Here is a 15,398-nt window from a genome sequence, read left to right as displayed (position 1 = left end):
TGCTCCGGGGCTGCCGCCGCAGCCGCGGTCCCTTTGCTGGGAGAGGAGGGAGGGAAGAAAAAAAAAAAAAAAGTTACGAGAGAAAAGGGGTGGGAAGGAGGCAGCCTCGGAGCTTTTATCTCAGCCCGCCGCTGCCCGCCAGCGTCACTCCCCCCGCGGCCGCGACGCGTTCGGGACCGCTCGCCGCCTCTCGGGTCCCGCCCGGCGCGGGGTCCCGTCCCGGGGCGCCCACGTCGGGGCGGCGGCTCCCGGGTTGCCCCCCCGCCTCCGCGCTCCCCTCGTGCGGCCGCGTTCCGAGAGGGAGCGCTCCCGAGAGAGCCCCGCAGAGCGCGGCGGAGAGCCGGAGCACCGGAGCGGCGTGCGCCTGAGGGGCTGCCGGTCAGCCGTCGGTCGCGACCCGCGCAGGCATTCAGGCCCACGCCTCCCATCCTGTGCCACATTGCTCTCGTTTATCTGAGCTCTGCGAGCACCTGCTTGAGTGCACGCTGCGCCACGTCCGTCTGACAGCCCGCACAGAGAAACACAGAGCTGTGTGGACGTCAGTGCCCCAACAGCACGGATAACCCCAGCCCGGAACCCTTCTGTCTGCCGGGGAGGTCACAGCAGCAGCAAAAAGGGCTGGGATGGATGAGGCTAAGCCTCCTCAAGACGAACGAACCTGCCTTGTCCTCTGTAGAGACTTTCCCTGCTCTCTCTCCAAGCACAGACAGGGAAACCCATAACGGGAGAAAGGAAGAAACTTAAAAAAGCCAAAAGTGTGAAGAAACACTGCAATCAAAGGTCATCAACCCCCCCTCCCCCCCCCCCCCCCCCCCAGCCCCCAGGATCTGACTCCTGCCCTCTTGCTGGAAGCCACAGCAGCAGGTTCTGTGGGGCTTAAGCATCCTTCCTTCCGTTTACCTGAGAAACCACCACCTCCGCAATCCCCCCAAAAACTAGCTTGAAAAAATCCCTTGAGCACATCTCCAAGTTATTTCCCTCTTCGGTCCCCTTCAACCCCAGGACGGGGCTGTGGTCCTCCCGGGTATCCCGGAGCTGCGCGGAGAGGGCTCGGTGCCAGCAATTCCTGCTTTCATCGATAGAGGGAGCACACCGCTTCGTGGTTTTATTTCAAGCTCAGCAGCAACAGCGGTCTGCTGGCCCATCCACCTTCAGAGAATCAGAGAATCACTCAGGTTGGAAAAGACCTTAAAGATCATCGAGTCCAACCACAACCTAACCATACTACCCTAACTCTAACAACCCTCTGCTAAGTCATGGCCCTGAGCACCACATCCAAACGGTTTTTAAACACATGCAGGGATGGTGACTCAACCACCTCCCTGGGGAGCCTATTCCAGTGCTTAACAACCCTTTCTGTGAAGAAGTATTTCCTGATATCCAACCTAAACTTACCATGGTGCAACTTGAGGCCATTTCCCCTCATCCTGTCACCTGTCACCAGTGAAAAGAGACCAACCCCGCTCTCGCTGTAAGCACCTTTCAGATATTGGAAGAGAGCAATAAGGTCTCCCCTCAGCCTCCTCTTCCCCAGACTAAACAGCCCCAGTTCCTTCAGCCTCTCCTCATAGGGCACATTCTCCAAGCCCTTCACAAGCCTTGTTGCCCTTCTCTGGACCTGCTCCAGCACCTCCATGTCCTTTCTGTACTGAGGCGCCCCAAACTGAACACAGTACTCGAGGTGAGGCCTCACCGATGCCGAGTACAGGGGCAGGATGACTTCCCTAGTCCTGCTCACCACACCATTCCTGACCCAAGCAGGGATGCCATTGGCCTTCTTGGCCACCTGGGCACACTGCTGGCTCATATTCAGCCTTCTGTCCATCAGTACCTCAAGGTCCCTTTCCATCAGGCAGCTTTCCAGCCACTCCTCCCCGAGCCTGTAGGGTTGTCTGGGGTTGTTGTGACCAAAATGCAGGACCCGACACTTGGCCCCATTGAAACTCATACAGTTTGCCTTGGCCCATCATTCCAGTCTATCCAGGTCCCTCTGTAGTGCCCTTCTCCCCTCTGGCAGATCAACACTCCCTCCCAACTTGGTGTCATCTACAAACTTACTGGGGGTGCACTCAATCCCTTCATCAAGATCATTAATAAAGATGTTAAATAGAAGCAGCCCCATTACCGAACCCTGGGATGATGTAAGAATGATGTAGAATGGCTTGGCAACCATATTCACCAACTCCCTCAGCGCTCTAGGGTGCAATCCATCTGGCCCCATGGACTCATAAGCATCCAGCTTTCGGAGCAGGTCCAAAACTATCTCATTGTGGATCATGCAGGACTTATTCTGTTCCCCATTCCTATCTATCAGTGCAGGGGGCTATCTTCCCAGGGAGTAACAAGTCTTACTATTAAAGACTGAGGCAAAGAAGGCATTAAGCACGTCAGCCTTATCCTGATCCTTGGTCACCAAGTTGCCCTCGGCATCCAACAAGGGATGGAGATTCTCCCTAGCCCTCCTCTTGCTGTTGATATATTAATAAAAATATTTATTGTTTTCCTTTACTTTAGTGGCCAAGTTCAGTTTAGCTGGGCTTTGGCTTTTCTAATTTTCTCCCTGCACAGCTTCACTACATACCTGTAATCATCATAAGTAGCTTGCCCACTCTTCCAGAGACCATAAACTTTCCTTTCGTTCTTGAGATCCAGCCAAAGGTCTCTGTTCAGCCAGTCTGGCTTCCTTGCCCGTCATCTTCCATGACTTGAGGATGGTCAGCTCCTGCACCTTTAAAATTACTTCCTTAAAGTATTCCCAGCCTTCCTGGGCTCCCACGCTCTCCAGAACTACCTCCCAAGGGACCCTCTCAACCATGGTCCTAAAGAGGTTAAAGTCTGCCCTCCAGAAGTCCAAAGCGGCAGTTCTGCTGACTCCCCTCCGTGGTTCAGCAAGGATCAAGAAATCTAGCATCTCATGATCACTTTGCCCCAGACCTTTACATCCCCCACAAGACCTTCTCTTCCCTTCAAAGGGAACCGTTCTGGTTTTATTGATATTTCCAAATGTGGGTTTTTTGGGTGTTTTTTTTTTTTTCCTGAAAATGAACTTTTCCCCTTTGGTTTATATACTTACAGCATTGAAAGCTTTGCTGAAGTCCAAAAAGATTACATTAACTGGCTTCCCTTGGTCAACTAGATGGGTGACCTTGTCATAAAAGGAGATTAAGTTGGTTAAACAGGACCTTCCCCTCATGAACCCGTGTTGAGTGTGACCAATGACTGCACTGTCCTTCAGATGTTTTTCAGTAACTCCTAGAATAATTTTCTCCATAATTTTGTCAGGCACTGAAGTGAGACTGGCAGGCCTGTGATTACCAGGGTCTTCTTTCTTACTGTTCTTGGAATAGGGGACGTATGCCAGTGTCCAGATAACTCAGACCTCTCCAGATTTCCAAGACAATTGAAAAATAAATGAGGGCTGTATCATGACTTCAGTCAGGAATTGTCTGGAATACTTTATCTAGTTTGAGTGCTCCCAATACAAGAAACACTGATAAAATTCCGCAGATCCTGTGGAGGGCTATCAGGACAGCTGGGAGATGGAACACTCAAGATGCTAGGAAAACTGGGCTTGTTCAGCCTGGGGAAGGGGAGCCTGACAGCAGCCTTACAGTATCTACAAGGGGGTTATAGAGAATCATCATAGAATCATAGAATGGCCTGGGTTGAAAAGGACCACAATGATCATCAAGTTTCAACCCCCCTGCTATGTGCAGGGCCGCCAACCACCAGACCAGGCTGCCCAGAGCCACATCCAGCCTGGCCTTGAATGCCTCCAGGGATGGGGCATCCACAGCCTCCTTGGGCAACCTGTTCCAGTGCGTCATCACCCTCTGAGGGAAAAAATTCCTCCCAATATCTAACCTAAACCTCTCCTGTCTCAGTTTAAAACCATTCCCCCTTGTCCTATCACTATCCACCCTCATAAACAGAAAGTGGAGCTAGGCTCTGTACTGGAGTGCAGAGAGAGCAGATGACAGACAGGAGTCATAAACTGGAATAGGACTGGATCTATGGGGAAAAAGAAAAATCACTGAGGGTTATTAAGCACCGGTTGCCATGAGAGATTGTGGGATTCCTATCACTGAAAGTTTCTGAGACCCACCTGGACAACGCAGTGAGAAACCTCATCTTACTTTAGTTGTGACCCTTATTTAAGCAGGAGGTTGGACTGAAAACCCCACATGGTCCTTTCAGACTTGAATGACACTGTGGCTTTTGACCAAACATGAAGCTGTGAAAACCACATCTTTAAAAATGTTTGCAGAGATCTGGTATAGATTTCTATCACCTGTCTTACCAGCAAGACTGCTGCAGGGACAAGTTTTAGAGAAACTACCGTGTTACTGTACTTTTAACAGTGACCGGAATTAGAAGGAGATACTGGTCAGGATTTAAAATCAAACTGCATAAAACTTCATTGCAATCAAGCCTGTTTTGATGGCATTTTTTTTTAATAGTTGCTTACCAAAATATGAGTGTATTCATAACAAGAATTAACAAACTGCATTTTATTCAGACTTCTGAACAAAATCCCTGACAGTAAAGGTGGATTAGAAAATGAGAGCATTTTTCTGCTTTTATTCATTCTTCAAAAATTATTAGGGAGGAAAAAAAAAAGTGAAGCCAACTTTTTAACCTTTTTTTTTTTTTTTTTTTACAAGAGAATTCCATACATTTGAATTCCTGGAATTTGATATTTGGGCGAAAAGACAAATCTTCAGCTCTTTGAAAGCTTCTCTACATTTCTAGTGGAGACAGAAGAGCTACGTTATTTACTGAACGATTGTCTGTATGACCACGTCGTTGATCTACTGGCACTTGAGCATAGCGTTCAAAGCTACTTCTCCAGAGGAGAGCACTACAAAAGCGTCTGCAGAAGCAGATGAAGAGCAGATGCTTAATATAAGAACACAGAAGAAACCAGCACTCTGTCAACAGCTTTGGCCCTCATCGTGTTTGATGTTTACAAGGACAGTGACCAAGTATTGCAATGGCATCATCCTGTTTCTACCGAGGCCGCTGTTTTGCCAGTGACCTTGGTGAGATGTATATGACTGTGCCATGCCAACAACACAAGTCATTTGACGTGACTAGAATGGAAATTGCCTGTGTTTTCCCGTGAAGTCATCACGTTCCTCTGTTTCTTACCTGGCATAGGACCGTGCAGGTCTGTCACTGAGACATCTTCAGTACCTCTCAGAGTGAGTAAATGAGAGGAACAATCCCCTAGGCACCAAGGTCAGTGCAGCAGGAGGTGCTCCAGGCACAGAGCAGCAGCTCCCTGCAGCCCAGGAGAGGCCCATGGAGAAACAGGCCATTCCCATGCGGCCCACGGGCACTGCGTGGAGCGGATCTCCCCGTGCGGCCTATGGTGCAGCAACAGATGAGGCCTGGAGGAGGCATGCCCTGTGGGTATCCTTGCAGGAGCAGTTGCTATAGGATAACAAGGGCTGCTCCAAAAGTAATGCCTCCACTTTTATGATGTTGGCTCACAACATCAGAGGCAAACGTTGGTGGCGGGACTGTAGACTGTACACTTCCTACCAATATCCCATTACATTTTGTTGCTGTGTGATGGGCAGCAGAGGGGCAATCTGACATGGAAGTGCAGATGAATCATAGAATGACAGAATGGGTTAGGCTGGAGAGGACCTTAAAGACCATCCAGTTCCAACCTGCCTGCCATGGGCAGGTTTGCCAACCACTAGATCAGCGAAGGTGTGGAATCCTGTTCACTGCTGGCAAAAATGCATAGCTAATGGTGGTGACTGGGACGAACACCAGTGCTTTGTAGCTGAGCGTTTGCTCTATGAAACAGTGTTACTGTGTTTTTTTATCAGTTGCGGTTTCCGAGCTAATAAACAAGAGGCATTACTTTTGGAGTGTCCTACAAACTCTCTAGACAGTTACATACTTCACAACGTCTCTAAGATTTTCCACGTACCCCCCTTCCCAAATGCCGTGTAACATAATCCCCTTACAAATCCCCACGACAAGGACTGCCGTAACGCCTGTGGACCCGTCTGAACGGGCTCTGGCTGCCGATGCCGGCAGGCGAGCTACACCGGAGCTGCCGGGCCGGGTGAGGCCGCGTTGCGGCCGGCAGCGCAGGCCGGGGCCTACGCCGGGCTGGCGGGAGACGCGGGGCACGCCGCGAGGAAGCCCGCCGGGCTCGCCACCGGCGAAGGCGCGGGCGGAAGAAGCCTCCGGGCCGCCGCGGCCCAGGACCAGGCCTCGGCCCCGGCCCCGGCCCCGGCCCCGGCCCCGGCCCCGCGCCGCGCCGCCGCCCCGCCCCGGCCCGCCCCGGCCCTCTCCGGCCCCGCCCCGCGCCGCCCGCGGCCCGCAGCCCCCGCCCCCCGCCGCGCGCGCTGCCCGGAGCCGCCGCGCCGATGCCACGTGGGAGGCGGCGGAGCCGCCGTCGGCGCCGGGCCGGAACCGCGGCCCCCCTGACGTTGGGGACGGCGCTCGCCGGGCGTCGGGAGGAGGGGAGGTCTCGGAGCCCCCGGGACCGCAGCGCGGTGGCCGAGACCCGATGGGTGCTCGGCGCCGTAGCGCCCGGCTCGCGGCTCGGCCTCCCGGGCCTAGAGGCGCTGGCGGCGGCGGCCGGGCCTAGGGGCGGCTCCCCGCCCTGGGCGGCGCCCGCGCTGCTCCAGGTGCCGGCGGCGGCCCAGCCGGCCCCGCGGCGGGACGGCAGCGACCTGCCCGCCTGCGCGCCCGCCGCCCTGGCCGTGCTGCGCCTGCAGCCGGGCGCCGAGGGAGCGGCGCGGGCGGCGGCGGCGGCGGCCGGGGCCGCGCCGCGCCTGCGGACCGTCTACGTGAACCCGCGCTGGCTGGAGCGGCAGGCCGCGCTGGGGGCGGCGGCGGCGGCGGCCAGCCCCTGCGCCGAGGCGGCGGCGGCGGCGGCTGCGGCGGTGGCGAACAGCGCGGCCGGGGACCCGGCATCGGCGTCGGCCGCGGCGGCGGGGCAGGGCGAGGCGGCAGCGGCGGCGGCGGCGCCCGCGCCCGCGCCCCCCACGGCGGAAGCGGCGGCCACCCCCTACGTGGGGCTGCGGCGGCCCCTGGGCTACCAGCTGGCCAAGGCCACCAAGGAGCGCATCTGGCGGGGGGAGTTCATTGACCTCTTTTCCTTGCTCCACACAGAGCTGACCCCCGAGCACGGCCCGCACCCGGGGGACACGCTGGACCAGTGGGTGTCGGCCTTTCTGGTGTACGCCAGCGTGGTGTGCGAGAAGCACCCGGCGCGCTGCGGGGCCATGTTCAAGTACCTGGACACCATCCGTAAGCTGCACGCCACCTACGGGGGCACCTCGTGGATGAACTACGACGAGGACTTCCGGCGGCGGGCGGCCAAGGACCCCAACCTGCCGTGGGGCGACGTCGACCTGGACCTGTGGATGAAGTGGATGGCCCCTCTCAAGTCGCTCCTCAGCAGGCACAATCGTATCGAGAGCGAGCCGAAGGCCGCGCCGCCGGCACAGCCACCGCCTTCATCGTCGTCGTCATCCCAGAGCCCCAAGAAGGAGGAGAAGAGCCAGGTGTGACGGCAGGCAGCAGGGTGGTTCCCTGGCCCCGGTGGTGCCCTTTGGAGGAGCAGAGAAGGGGCGAGGGGAGCTGGGGTGGCTGCTTCCCATCCCTGTGCCCGTGGAGGGCTTTGGCCCGGGTCTGTGAGATGTTGGACCGTGTCTGCAGGGAGGGGTGGGCGCTGTGGGGAAGGGGACTCACAGCATATAGCTGCAGTATCTATCGCTCTGCCCCTCAGGAGTTGGAAATGCCAGTCGTTCTCTCCCTTGGGATGTAACGCGTTTTCCTTAGGACATCAGAAGAAAGGTTCCTTTTCTTTTTTTTTTCGAATTGTCTTAAAACAAATAGCTTTCTCAGCAATAAAATTGTATCTAAGATCCTGAGACAAAGAGTAGAGGCCTGTTACTGTGGGAGCATGTGGTAGCTGCAAGCTGCGTCGGAGGCCGTAAACATGGGTGTCAGTGAAGAGGAACTTCAGTTTGAATGGCTGCAGCTTGCAAATTTACCATGATTTGGAGATGTAATTTAGTTTCAGCCTCCGTAGGTTTAGTCCACAAGTTCTGGCCTGTTTTGTGGAATGCGTGTGATTAGGGGAAGCAGGGAGGGATTTTGTTTTTGTCAAGGATTTGCTTTTATTGCAAGCATCGAGTGTCACTGAATTGGCATAACCACAAACATACATGGGCAAATTTGCTGTTTCCACTACTTGAGTGGTGACAGCAAGCACCAGTAGTACAAGAGTGCTGCCTGTCTATATTTGGGGCTGTACTGCAGCTTTTGATTTTTTTAGGATACTGGTGGCTGGAATCTGTCAGATGCATGGTGTGACATACACTGGGCACCAAATGTTTAGAGTTTCATGCCAGCTGACTGATGGTTGAAGGATTCTGTTAGATTATTCATATTTATTTCTCAACTATTTTTTTTAGGCCCGTAGGAAGAATCTTTGCCATCCCAAAGGGTTTTGCTCAACAGATACCGTAGGATACTCACTCAGCAGTGGCTGAATTAGTCTGATCTGGAAAGGGACAGTGTTTTTCAGGATATCTGCAAGTGTTCAATGCATTGCACCAACTGCTGACTTCTCTAGCAACATCTTGGGCCAACCTGCATGGAAAGGAATGGAAACTAATACCTTTTAATGAATGCCGTAATAGATCCCAATGCCAGCTGTATGGCCTTGGTGCTGTCTGTGTTTGGTATTCCAGATTACCTAACTCGTTCTGATATCTTTGTTTAGATTTCTCCATTCTTGGCAACAGCAGCTCGGTTTTTGTTTTACTACTGATGTTATGTGAGCACCAGATGGAAAACACCTCTTATCTTTCATCTTGTCCTGCACGGGATCTTCAGTTTGTAACGTTAACTAGACTGTAACTCTCACAATAGCTGTTCTGTGAGTGCAGAGCTCCAGGCTGCTGCTGCTAGGCACCCCATGTCTCCATCTCTGATTTTGTGCAAATTTTCCAATGAATTTGAGCATTGGCATTGACTTTACTTGCGTCTAAAGAAGATACTGTAAGCTGTGTGAATTGAAATAAAGCTTATTTATTTTAGTTAGCTAGTATGCTAAATACCAACTTTTAGCTTAATGATTGGCTTGAATGTAAAAGCTACATTGCTATAGTAGCATAATGGAAAGTAAAAGTGAAGGCTGTGTAGCTGCTGTTCATTGTGGGTTCAACTACTTCTCTATTATTGGAGCAGATATTAATTGGTAGCACAGGGTATTTTATAACTGTTTTTTAAAGAAAAAGTCCTTAACTGAAACGATTGCCTGAGCAGCTGTTAAATGTAGACCAGGCCTGGGATAAAGCTTGAGCTTGTTACTGGCACGGCAGCAGCAGGGAAACACCAGGTGACCTATGGGTTTCCCCCTCGCCCACACGCAGCTCCTTGCGAGCTCCATGTTGTGTAACTGCTTGAAAGGAATAAAAGGCTGTGACTTGACATTGGGGCAAGACAGTTCTCTCATTTAAATGGGAGAGAATAGGCTTTTATAGAGAGCAGGCTTTGACCAGAATCTGAGTACCTTCGTACTGTCACAAGAGGAAGGGAAACTGTTTTACAGAGGCCTTTTCTTCAAGATTGCTTGAATTGATTTTGTTTTCATGGCTTCAAAGGTCAGCATTAGGCAGCCAAATTCTATTTCATCTTCCCATTCAGAGGGTGCTCCTTACGTTTCAGCTTGTTGCGGTGTCTGTATCTCTCTAGTTTTGCAGTTCCACAGAAGGTCAACCAGTAGAAAGTCAACAAAAATGAAAGGATGTGTTTGAGGCCAGTTGCAACTTCTTGAGAGCAAGTAGAGAGCTGTAACTTTGCTTTGCGTTTGGTAAAGTGAGAAACCCTCGTTTTTGTTTAAGAGCAGTGATTGGCACGTGTGTTATAGGATAGCTGAGGTTCATTCCTACGAATTTATGCCTGGATTATCTTTGGACAATTCTTAGTTTCTTTCTTTTTATTTCAGACTCCGTGAAAGCAGAAGGCCAGTTGGAATGGCAGGCAGGATAAGCGGGTGAGTTTATATATAAAACTGACTAACTTTGGTTTTTAAATATTGACAGATTTGTTAAATACAAAATTTCTTATTGGTGCCAACAGCCTGACTCCGTTGGTGTTTAAGTGGAGCTCTGGTATTCTAGTGCATTCTTTTACCTCTGCTTCTGTTGCGTTGCAAGCTGTGCTAGAGAAGACGTAGGAAATTCATTTTACCCAATCAGCAATTGTAACAATGGACTACAAACCTGCAGAGCAAGCCGGTTTGCTGGAAAACAGGAATTCCTGCAGCGCAGCACTTGTCACAGACTATCCAAAGAGGGCAAAGATTCAGGAGAGTGAATAAATTGAACATTGATTGAATGAGGTCAGGAACGGTCTCCCGGAGGAGAGCCCTGCCCTAAAATACTACTTTGAGAGTATAAGCCAATTTAATGCGCAGATTAACCCTTCTCATTTGAGCAAACTTGTGTGCAATCCTGGATCTTTGCAGATCACGACTGGACACTTCAAAAAAAAAACAAAATCTGTGTACTATATTTGCTTAAAAAATAAATCCTACCTTGTCTTGTTACACCTGTTAATTTTAGCATTTCATTGACAATATCTGCAACAGAAATGTATATTTGACTTGACGCAGTATCCTACATTTGGTATAACTCAGGTTGTTGACAAAATTATTCTGTGAGGCTCAGTACCACCTCTTCGTTCTGCTCTGAACAAAGTTCTTTAACCATTGCTGTCATTTCCAGAAGTAATTTATAGCCCATGTATGCATTGCAAAATTCTTGAACGGATTTAATAGCTGACCTAAATTATTGTTCTTGTTTTATCCTCATAGAATAGTTAGCATCTTGAACGTCAGACCAGACTTTTGTGGTCTGACGTTCATGAAAATCATTCATTGGTTCATGGTTTAATTGTTTTACATCTCCGTATTTTGTTTTCTTTTCCTCTCCCCTCGCATACTAGGGAGTATGATCAAGGTAATACTATGATCCAGTAACGCGCTTGATGGTAAGGGTTTGCCTTTAGTTGTTTCAGGAAAAAAAAACCAACTGCCGTTATCTGCTCTCCTTTAACTTTCTTGATAGTTTCAATAATATGCTTAACATGAAGTGTTTGTAAATCGATTAAAAAAAAAATGTTTGTGACTTCACCTAAATAAATTTTTATATATATGAATACTGTTCTTGATCCTAGTCTTTGGTTTTTTCCCCCCCTCCCTTGCTCTTACATCGTCATTTCCCATCCTGTAGTCACCTTTTTCCGTGACCTGAGCTTTTACAGAGTTCTTGTTTTTCAGTTAGGAAAGCACAACAGAGCCATAACTGTTGTCAAGAACAATAATCAGCCTCTGAAGTTGACTTTCAGTGTTTTGATATTTGAAGGTTGTAACCGTAGGTGTCATAGCTTATTGATGTTTGCTGACACAACAGCAGGTGTCAGGCCTGGATCTGTCTCACAATGTAGTATCTGCAGTATTGAAACACCAGTAGTTCAAGTGGTCTCTGAAATGGGATTCTAATCCAGTGCAGGCTGATACTTGCATTCAGTAGGACGGAACGTAGACTAGTTTTGCAAATGTAGTTACAAGCTGTAAAAATCTTTCATGTTTGAGAATGTGCTTAAGCTCAGAGTAACCACATGTAGCATTTTTTCCCTGTCCTGTTTTCTTAAGAACCTGAATTTGTGTTACTTGCTGATCTGTGCTGCGTCTCTTCCCAGCATTGTTACGTGTTAATCATTGCAGGCATCTTCTCCTGAGGAAGTTCTGTAACAACAGCAGGATCTGGGGGGACAGGAGGGCATCGGGTGGCAGGAGAAGCAAGGAAGGATGAGCAGACATTGGTCACCTTTGTCCCAGTGGCAAATTGCACAAGTGTGATTTTTAACCTACTGACTCAGGGCAGTGAAGCAGCATCTGTGCTTTTCCTGTCTTACTTGGGAGCAGCACATCCAGCTGGAGTCTGTTGCACTTCCTATGCTCTTTGCTGAATCCTTCTGCCAAGAACCCTGGTTTTGTTTGTTGCTCCCTCCAGTCCCCATGCAGGCTGGTGCCCTTCCTGGCACCCTGGCACCTCCCAGTTTCCTGGCTGCTGCTGAGGCTGGGTCGGACCACCCTGTCCTCTCTGTCTGTTGGAGGCCATTGCCAGGGCTCTGCCTTTCTCTCCAGTGTTGGTGGCTGTTTTAAAATTGCTTCCTGTTTTCAAAAGGAAATTTGCCTTTCAAATCGTTAGTGTTTTTAAGACATATGGGATCTCCTCTTAACCTCTCCCTGCCTTTTTTTTTTTTTTCTTTAATTCTTGTTCTTCATTAACTTGGCTTTCATCAGTGTCTTTGAGCCACCCAGTGATTTCACTGTGTGCCCTTGCTTTGGCGTTGACTGCTGGATGCGTGCTTCTCTGCTTGTTGCTTGTGATGTAAGCTTCTGCATGAAAACTCCCTTTCTAGTTTCTCAGTTACTTCAGTGAGTTTCGTAAGTTTGGAGCAGTTGATTACTGCTGGATGTGCTTTTGTCAATGGCTCTGGGTGAGTCCTGCCTTTATTGCTCCTTGGGTTGCCATCTCCTCGTTGGGTCAGCATGCTGGCTGTGTTGAAAGGATTGGGTGCAGAACCTCCTATCTTCTGTTCACCGCTGATTGAGTAGATTTCTTCTAGTGATTACAAGCCAAGCTTGCTGTCCTTTACATAATACAGTGGGCAGCATGGAGATGCGTGCTGTCTGAAAGCAGGCATTGAGCGTAACCATTTAACTGAGTGATGTGTGAAGAATACAGCATACAGTAGGTGAGAAGATTGGAGCAGAAGTCAGTTGTGATTTTATTATCCATATGCTACGACTGCAGCAGAAATTGAGAATACCCAATTTTTTAAATACTGTTTTGGTAACTTCTGTTACTTAGGTAGGATGGGGAGATGCTCACTTCAGCGTTACTGCAATTTCTGATGCTTTGCTTGAAATAAATCTTGATCATTTGTATGAAGCTGCAGCGAAGATGGAAGGCTGATGTAATTTCCAGTTGGGAATACTCCTGCAATGCGTGGATTTGTTAGGGAGCACCAGCATGGTACAGAAAAACAATTTTCTTTCGGTTGATTGGAATCGTGTAGCATAGTTCTGGGGGTAATTTCAGGTAAGTTAATTGGTAGGGATTTCTGGCAAGACAGGTACTTTTTTCACAGATGTGCTTTTTGTGGACTAGATTGATAAGCGTTCTTATTACAAAGAGCTAATTAAAACCAGTGTGGCATGCTGGCAGCGCTGAGTGTGTTGTAACTTGGAAAGGGATGAGACAGAACTGCGTAAACCTGGGCAAACTTGCAGGGCCAGGGAGTTCAAAGTCAGCGCACAGCAAAGGTAGAGTCAAATCAGTGGTTGTTCAGACTCCAACTGTGTGCAGCAGTGAGATGTGAGCATCTTAAAAATGAGACTTAGTACTTTTCTACCCTTATCTACTGCAGTGATGGGTCTTAAACGTAAGCTGACAACATCTTGCACGTGAGGTAGCCCTTCACATCTGCAATTGAGGAAAATTATAACTTTTGGGCTCCGATGAGATCCTGTTGGTTTTTCAATGTGACTTCCAACTCAAGCCTAAATTGTTGCTTTCCTATCCTACTCTTTCTCCCATTGCCTCATTGGTTGTGGTTTTCTCCTTGATAAAAATCTGGTGAATGTACCAATGTGTTCTGAGGGCCAGCCTTAGGATCAGGCAGTGTCTGCTGGGCTGTCTGCGTGCACAGAGCCTTTCACACTGATGTAGGTAGTTACACCAAGTTAATATAGTCCATTGCGAATAAATTTCATAAACATCTAGGTTAGCTTGCATCTAGCTGTGTGGATGGAGTACACATGGGAGACTTGAGGCTGCCTGCAAGGCTCCTGTGTTTTTCAGGAGGCGGTGCAGCTGGTCACAGATCTATCTGTGCACTCCCATGGTAAAATCAAAACCAAAACCCCAGAGACTGTTGTAGGCAGTGAGAGGTGGGATGTGAGTCAGTGCTAACAACCGAAGTGTTTGTGGAAATGTTGCCTAGTAAAGTTATCAAATATTTTGGGGGCCATCTGCTTAGTAGGGACTGCAACAATTGACAGTGTCTACGGGAGTGCTTTTGGCAGTTCTTTAGCAGAGCAATTATGTCCCTGAAAACTTGGCTAGAGAAATTACAAAGCTAGATCATACTTTTCCCCTCATGCTGGTTCTCAAGTTTGACTGTCACGCTGTCCCAAAGTTCAGTGTGCAGTAGCTGAACACATACATTCTTACGTGTATAATTTTCTGGGTCCAACACTCTCTTTGCTCAGGTTTTTTATTCCTGGGAGTTCTCCCCAAAACTGGTTGGCGTCTTTGTAGTGTGGCATTCTACTGGGCAACCAGCTAAGTGGCACCTGAGGTTTAAAATAGCAGAAACATGTATGATGTCCTTATGATATTCATAAATTTGAAATATTTCAAGAACTATTTGTACCTTTTTTGGGTGGTTCTTGCTGTTTCTTTACTTTAGAGAGCGCTTTATCTTCTTCCCTGTGTCTCAGTGCAGTGTTGCTGTGTGAGTATTTCCAGGGCAGCAGGGGGAATGTTTACATCCAAACAGAATCTCTTTTCTTTGAATTTTTTAATTGCAAACATTAGATGCCATAAAATCCTTTTTACTCTTCGTCTTAATTCTTTACAGAGTTCTGTGCAGAGTCAAAAAGATAGCATTCACTGCCAGTTTTTTGTTTTCCGAATCTTGTGACGCTACTACTGGATCTGCACCTACTTCAGCAGGTGTCAGAAATGTCACTGTCCACTTTAAATGACACTCCTAACGAACTAAAGTCAGGAATGACTGTTTAAAAACTGAAAAATATGGTTTGCATTTGCTTTAGATATTTCAAGCACGTGTTGTCCATACTGTCCATAAATGCAATGTTGGGGATACGCTGCTAAGTTTGTTTGCATGCGAAGCTTTAGGGTGTTCACGTGTGTGACTACTTCTTCAAAGGCAGATGCAGGCAGCTGAAGGGCTGGTTGTGCTGACTGTAGCTGGTGGGGCTGCCATCTCTAAGCTGCAAGGCAGCATGGTGGCAGGGGCCCTGGACTGTGTCTTCCCCTATATATACTCTAACTGGTATAGGCAGGAGGCAGGACAAGGCAACTTCCTCAAAGTGTCTAACAGGTCAAGAGCTCTGACCTCCACTGCCCAGGCTTTCCGCCCTCCCCTTTGTTGCTCTGGCCTTTATCTTCCACCATAGCTCCCTCTGCTACTTAGTTTGGGTTTTTTTTGTGGTGTTTGTTTGTTTTTTTTCCCCCACTCTGTAACTGTCAAATGTCAGTCACGCTCTGGTGCTCGGAAGGAAGGAAGGAGCACTACTGTGCACGCAGATATTG

At 49.2% G+C, this 15,398-nt stretch overlaps 1 protein-coding gene across 4 annotated transcripts; it reads left to right on the top strand.

Moving 5' to 3' along the window:
• Positions 1–6,368: 6,368 nt before the first annotated feature.
• On the top strand, positions 6,369–11,205 carry LOC426097. 4 transcript variants are annotated; one of them, XR_005845857.2, is made up of 4 exons: positions 6,369–7,538; positions 7,763–7,830; positions 9,992–10,039; positions 10,126–11,205. XR_005845857.2 is itself a non-coding variant. In XM_040662360.2 (3 exons), exons 1-2 carry the CDS (start codon positions 6,393–6,395, stop codon positions 9,998–10,000), a joined length of 1,155 nt encoding a protein of 384 aa, XP_040518294.1. In that variant the 5' UTR covers positions 6,369–6,392; the 3' UTR covers positions 10,001–10,039; positions 10,993–11,205. The 4 variants fall into 4 exon arrangements, 2 of the variants coding, with proteins under 2 accessions (XP_040518294.1, XP_040518283.1); XR_005845854.2 differs by having other exon boundaries at positions 7,763–10,039; XM_040662360.2 differs by lacking the exon at positions 7,763–7,830 and having other exon boundaries at positions 10,993–11,205.
• Positions 11,206–15,398: the final 4,193 nt, after the last annotated feature.

The sequence above is a fragment of the Gallus gallus genome, chromosome 1 (assembly GCF_016699485.2).
Source record: "Gallus gallus isolate bGalGal1 chromosome 1, bGalGal1.mat.broiler.GRCg7b, whole genome shotgun sequence".
In the NCBI taxonomy this organism is placed as follows: Eukaryota; Metazoa; Chordata; class Aves; order Galliformes; family Phasianidae; genus Gallus; species Gallus gallus.
This window is presented reverse-complemented; position numbering and strand designations above follow the sequence as displayed.

Coding starts and splice junctions, on each gene's coding strand:
- LOC426097 (XM_040662360.2), top strand. CDS start 6,393: ATGCCACGTGGGAGGCGGCGGAGCCGCCGTCGGCGCCGGGCCGGAACC.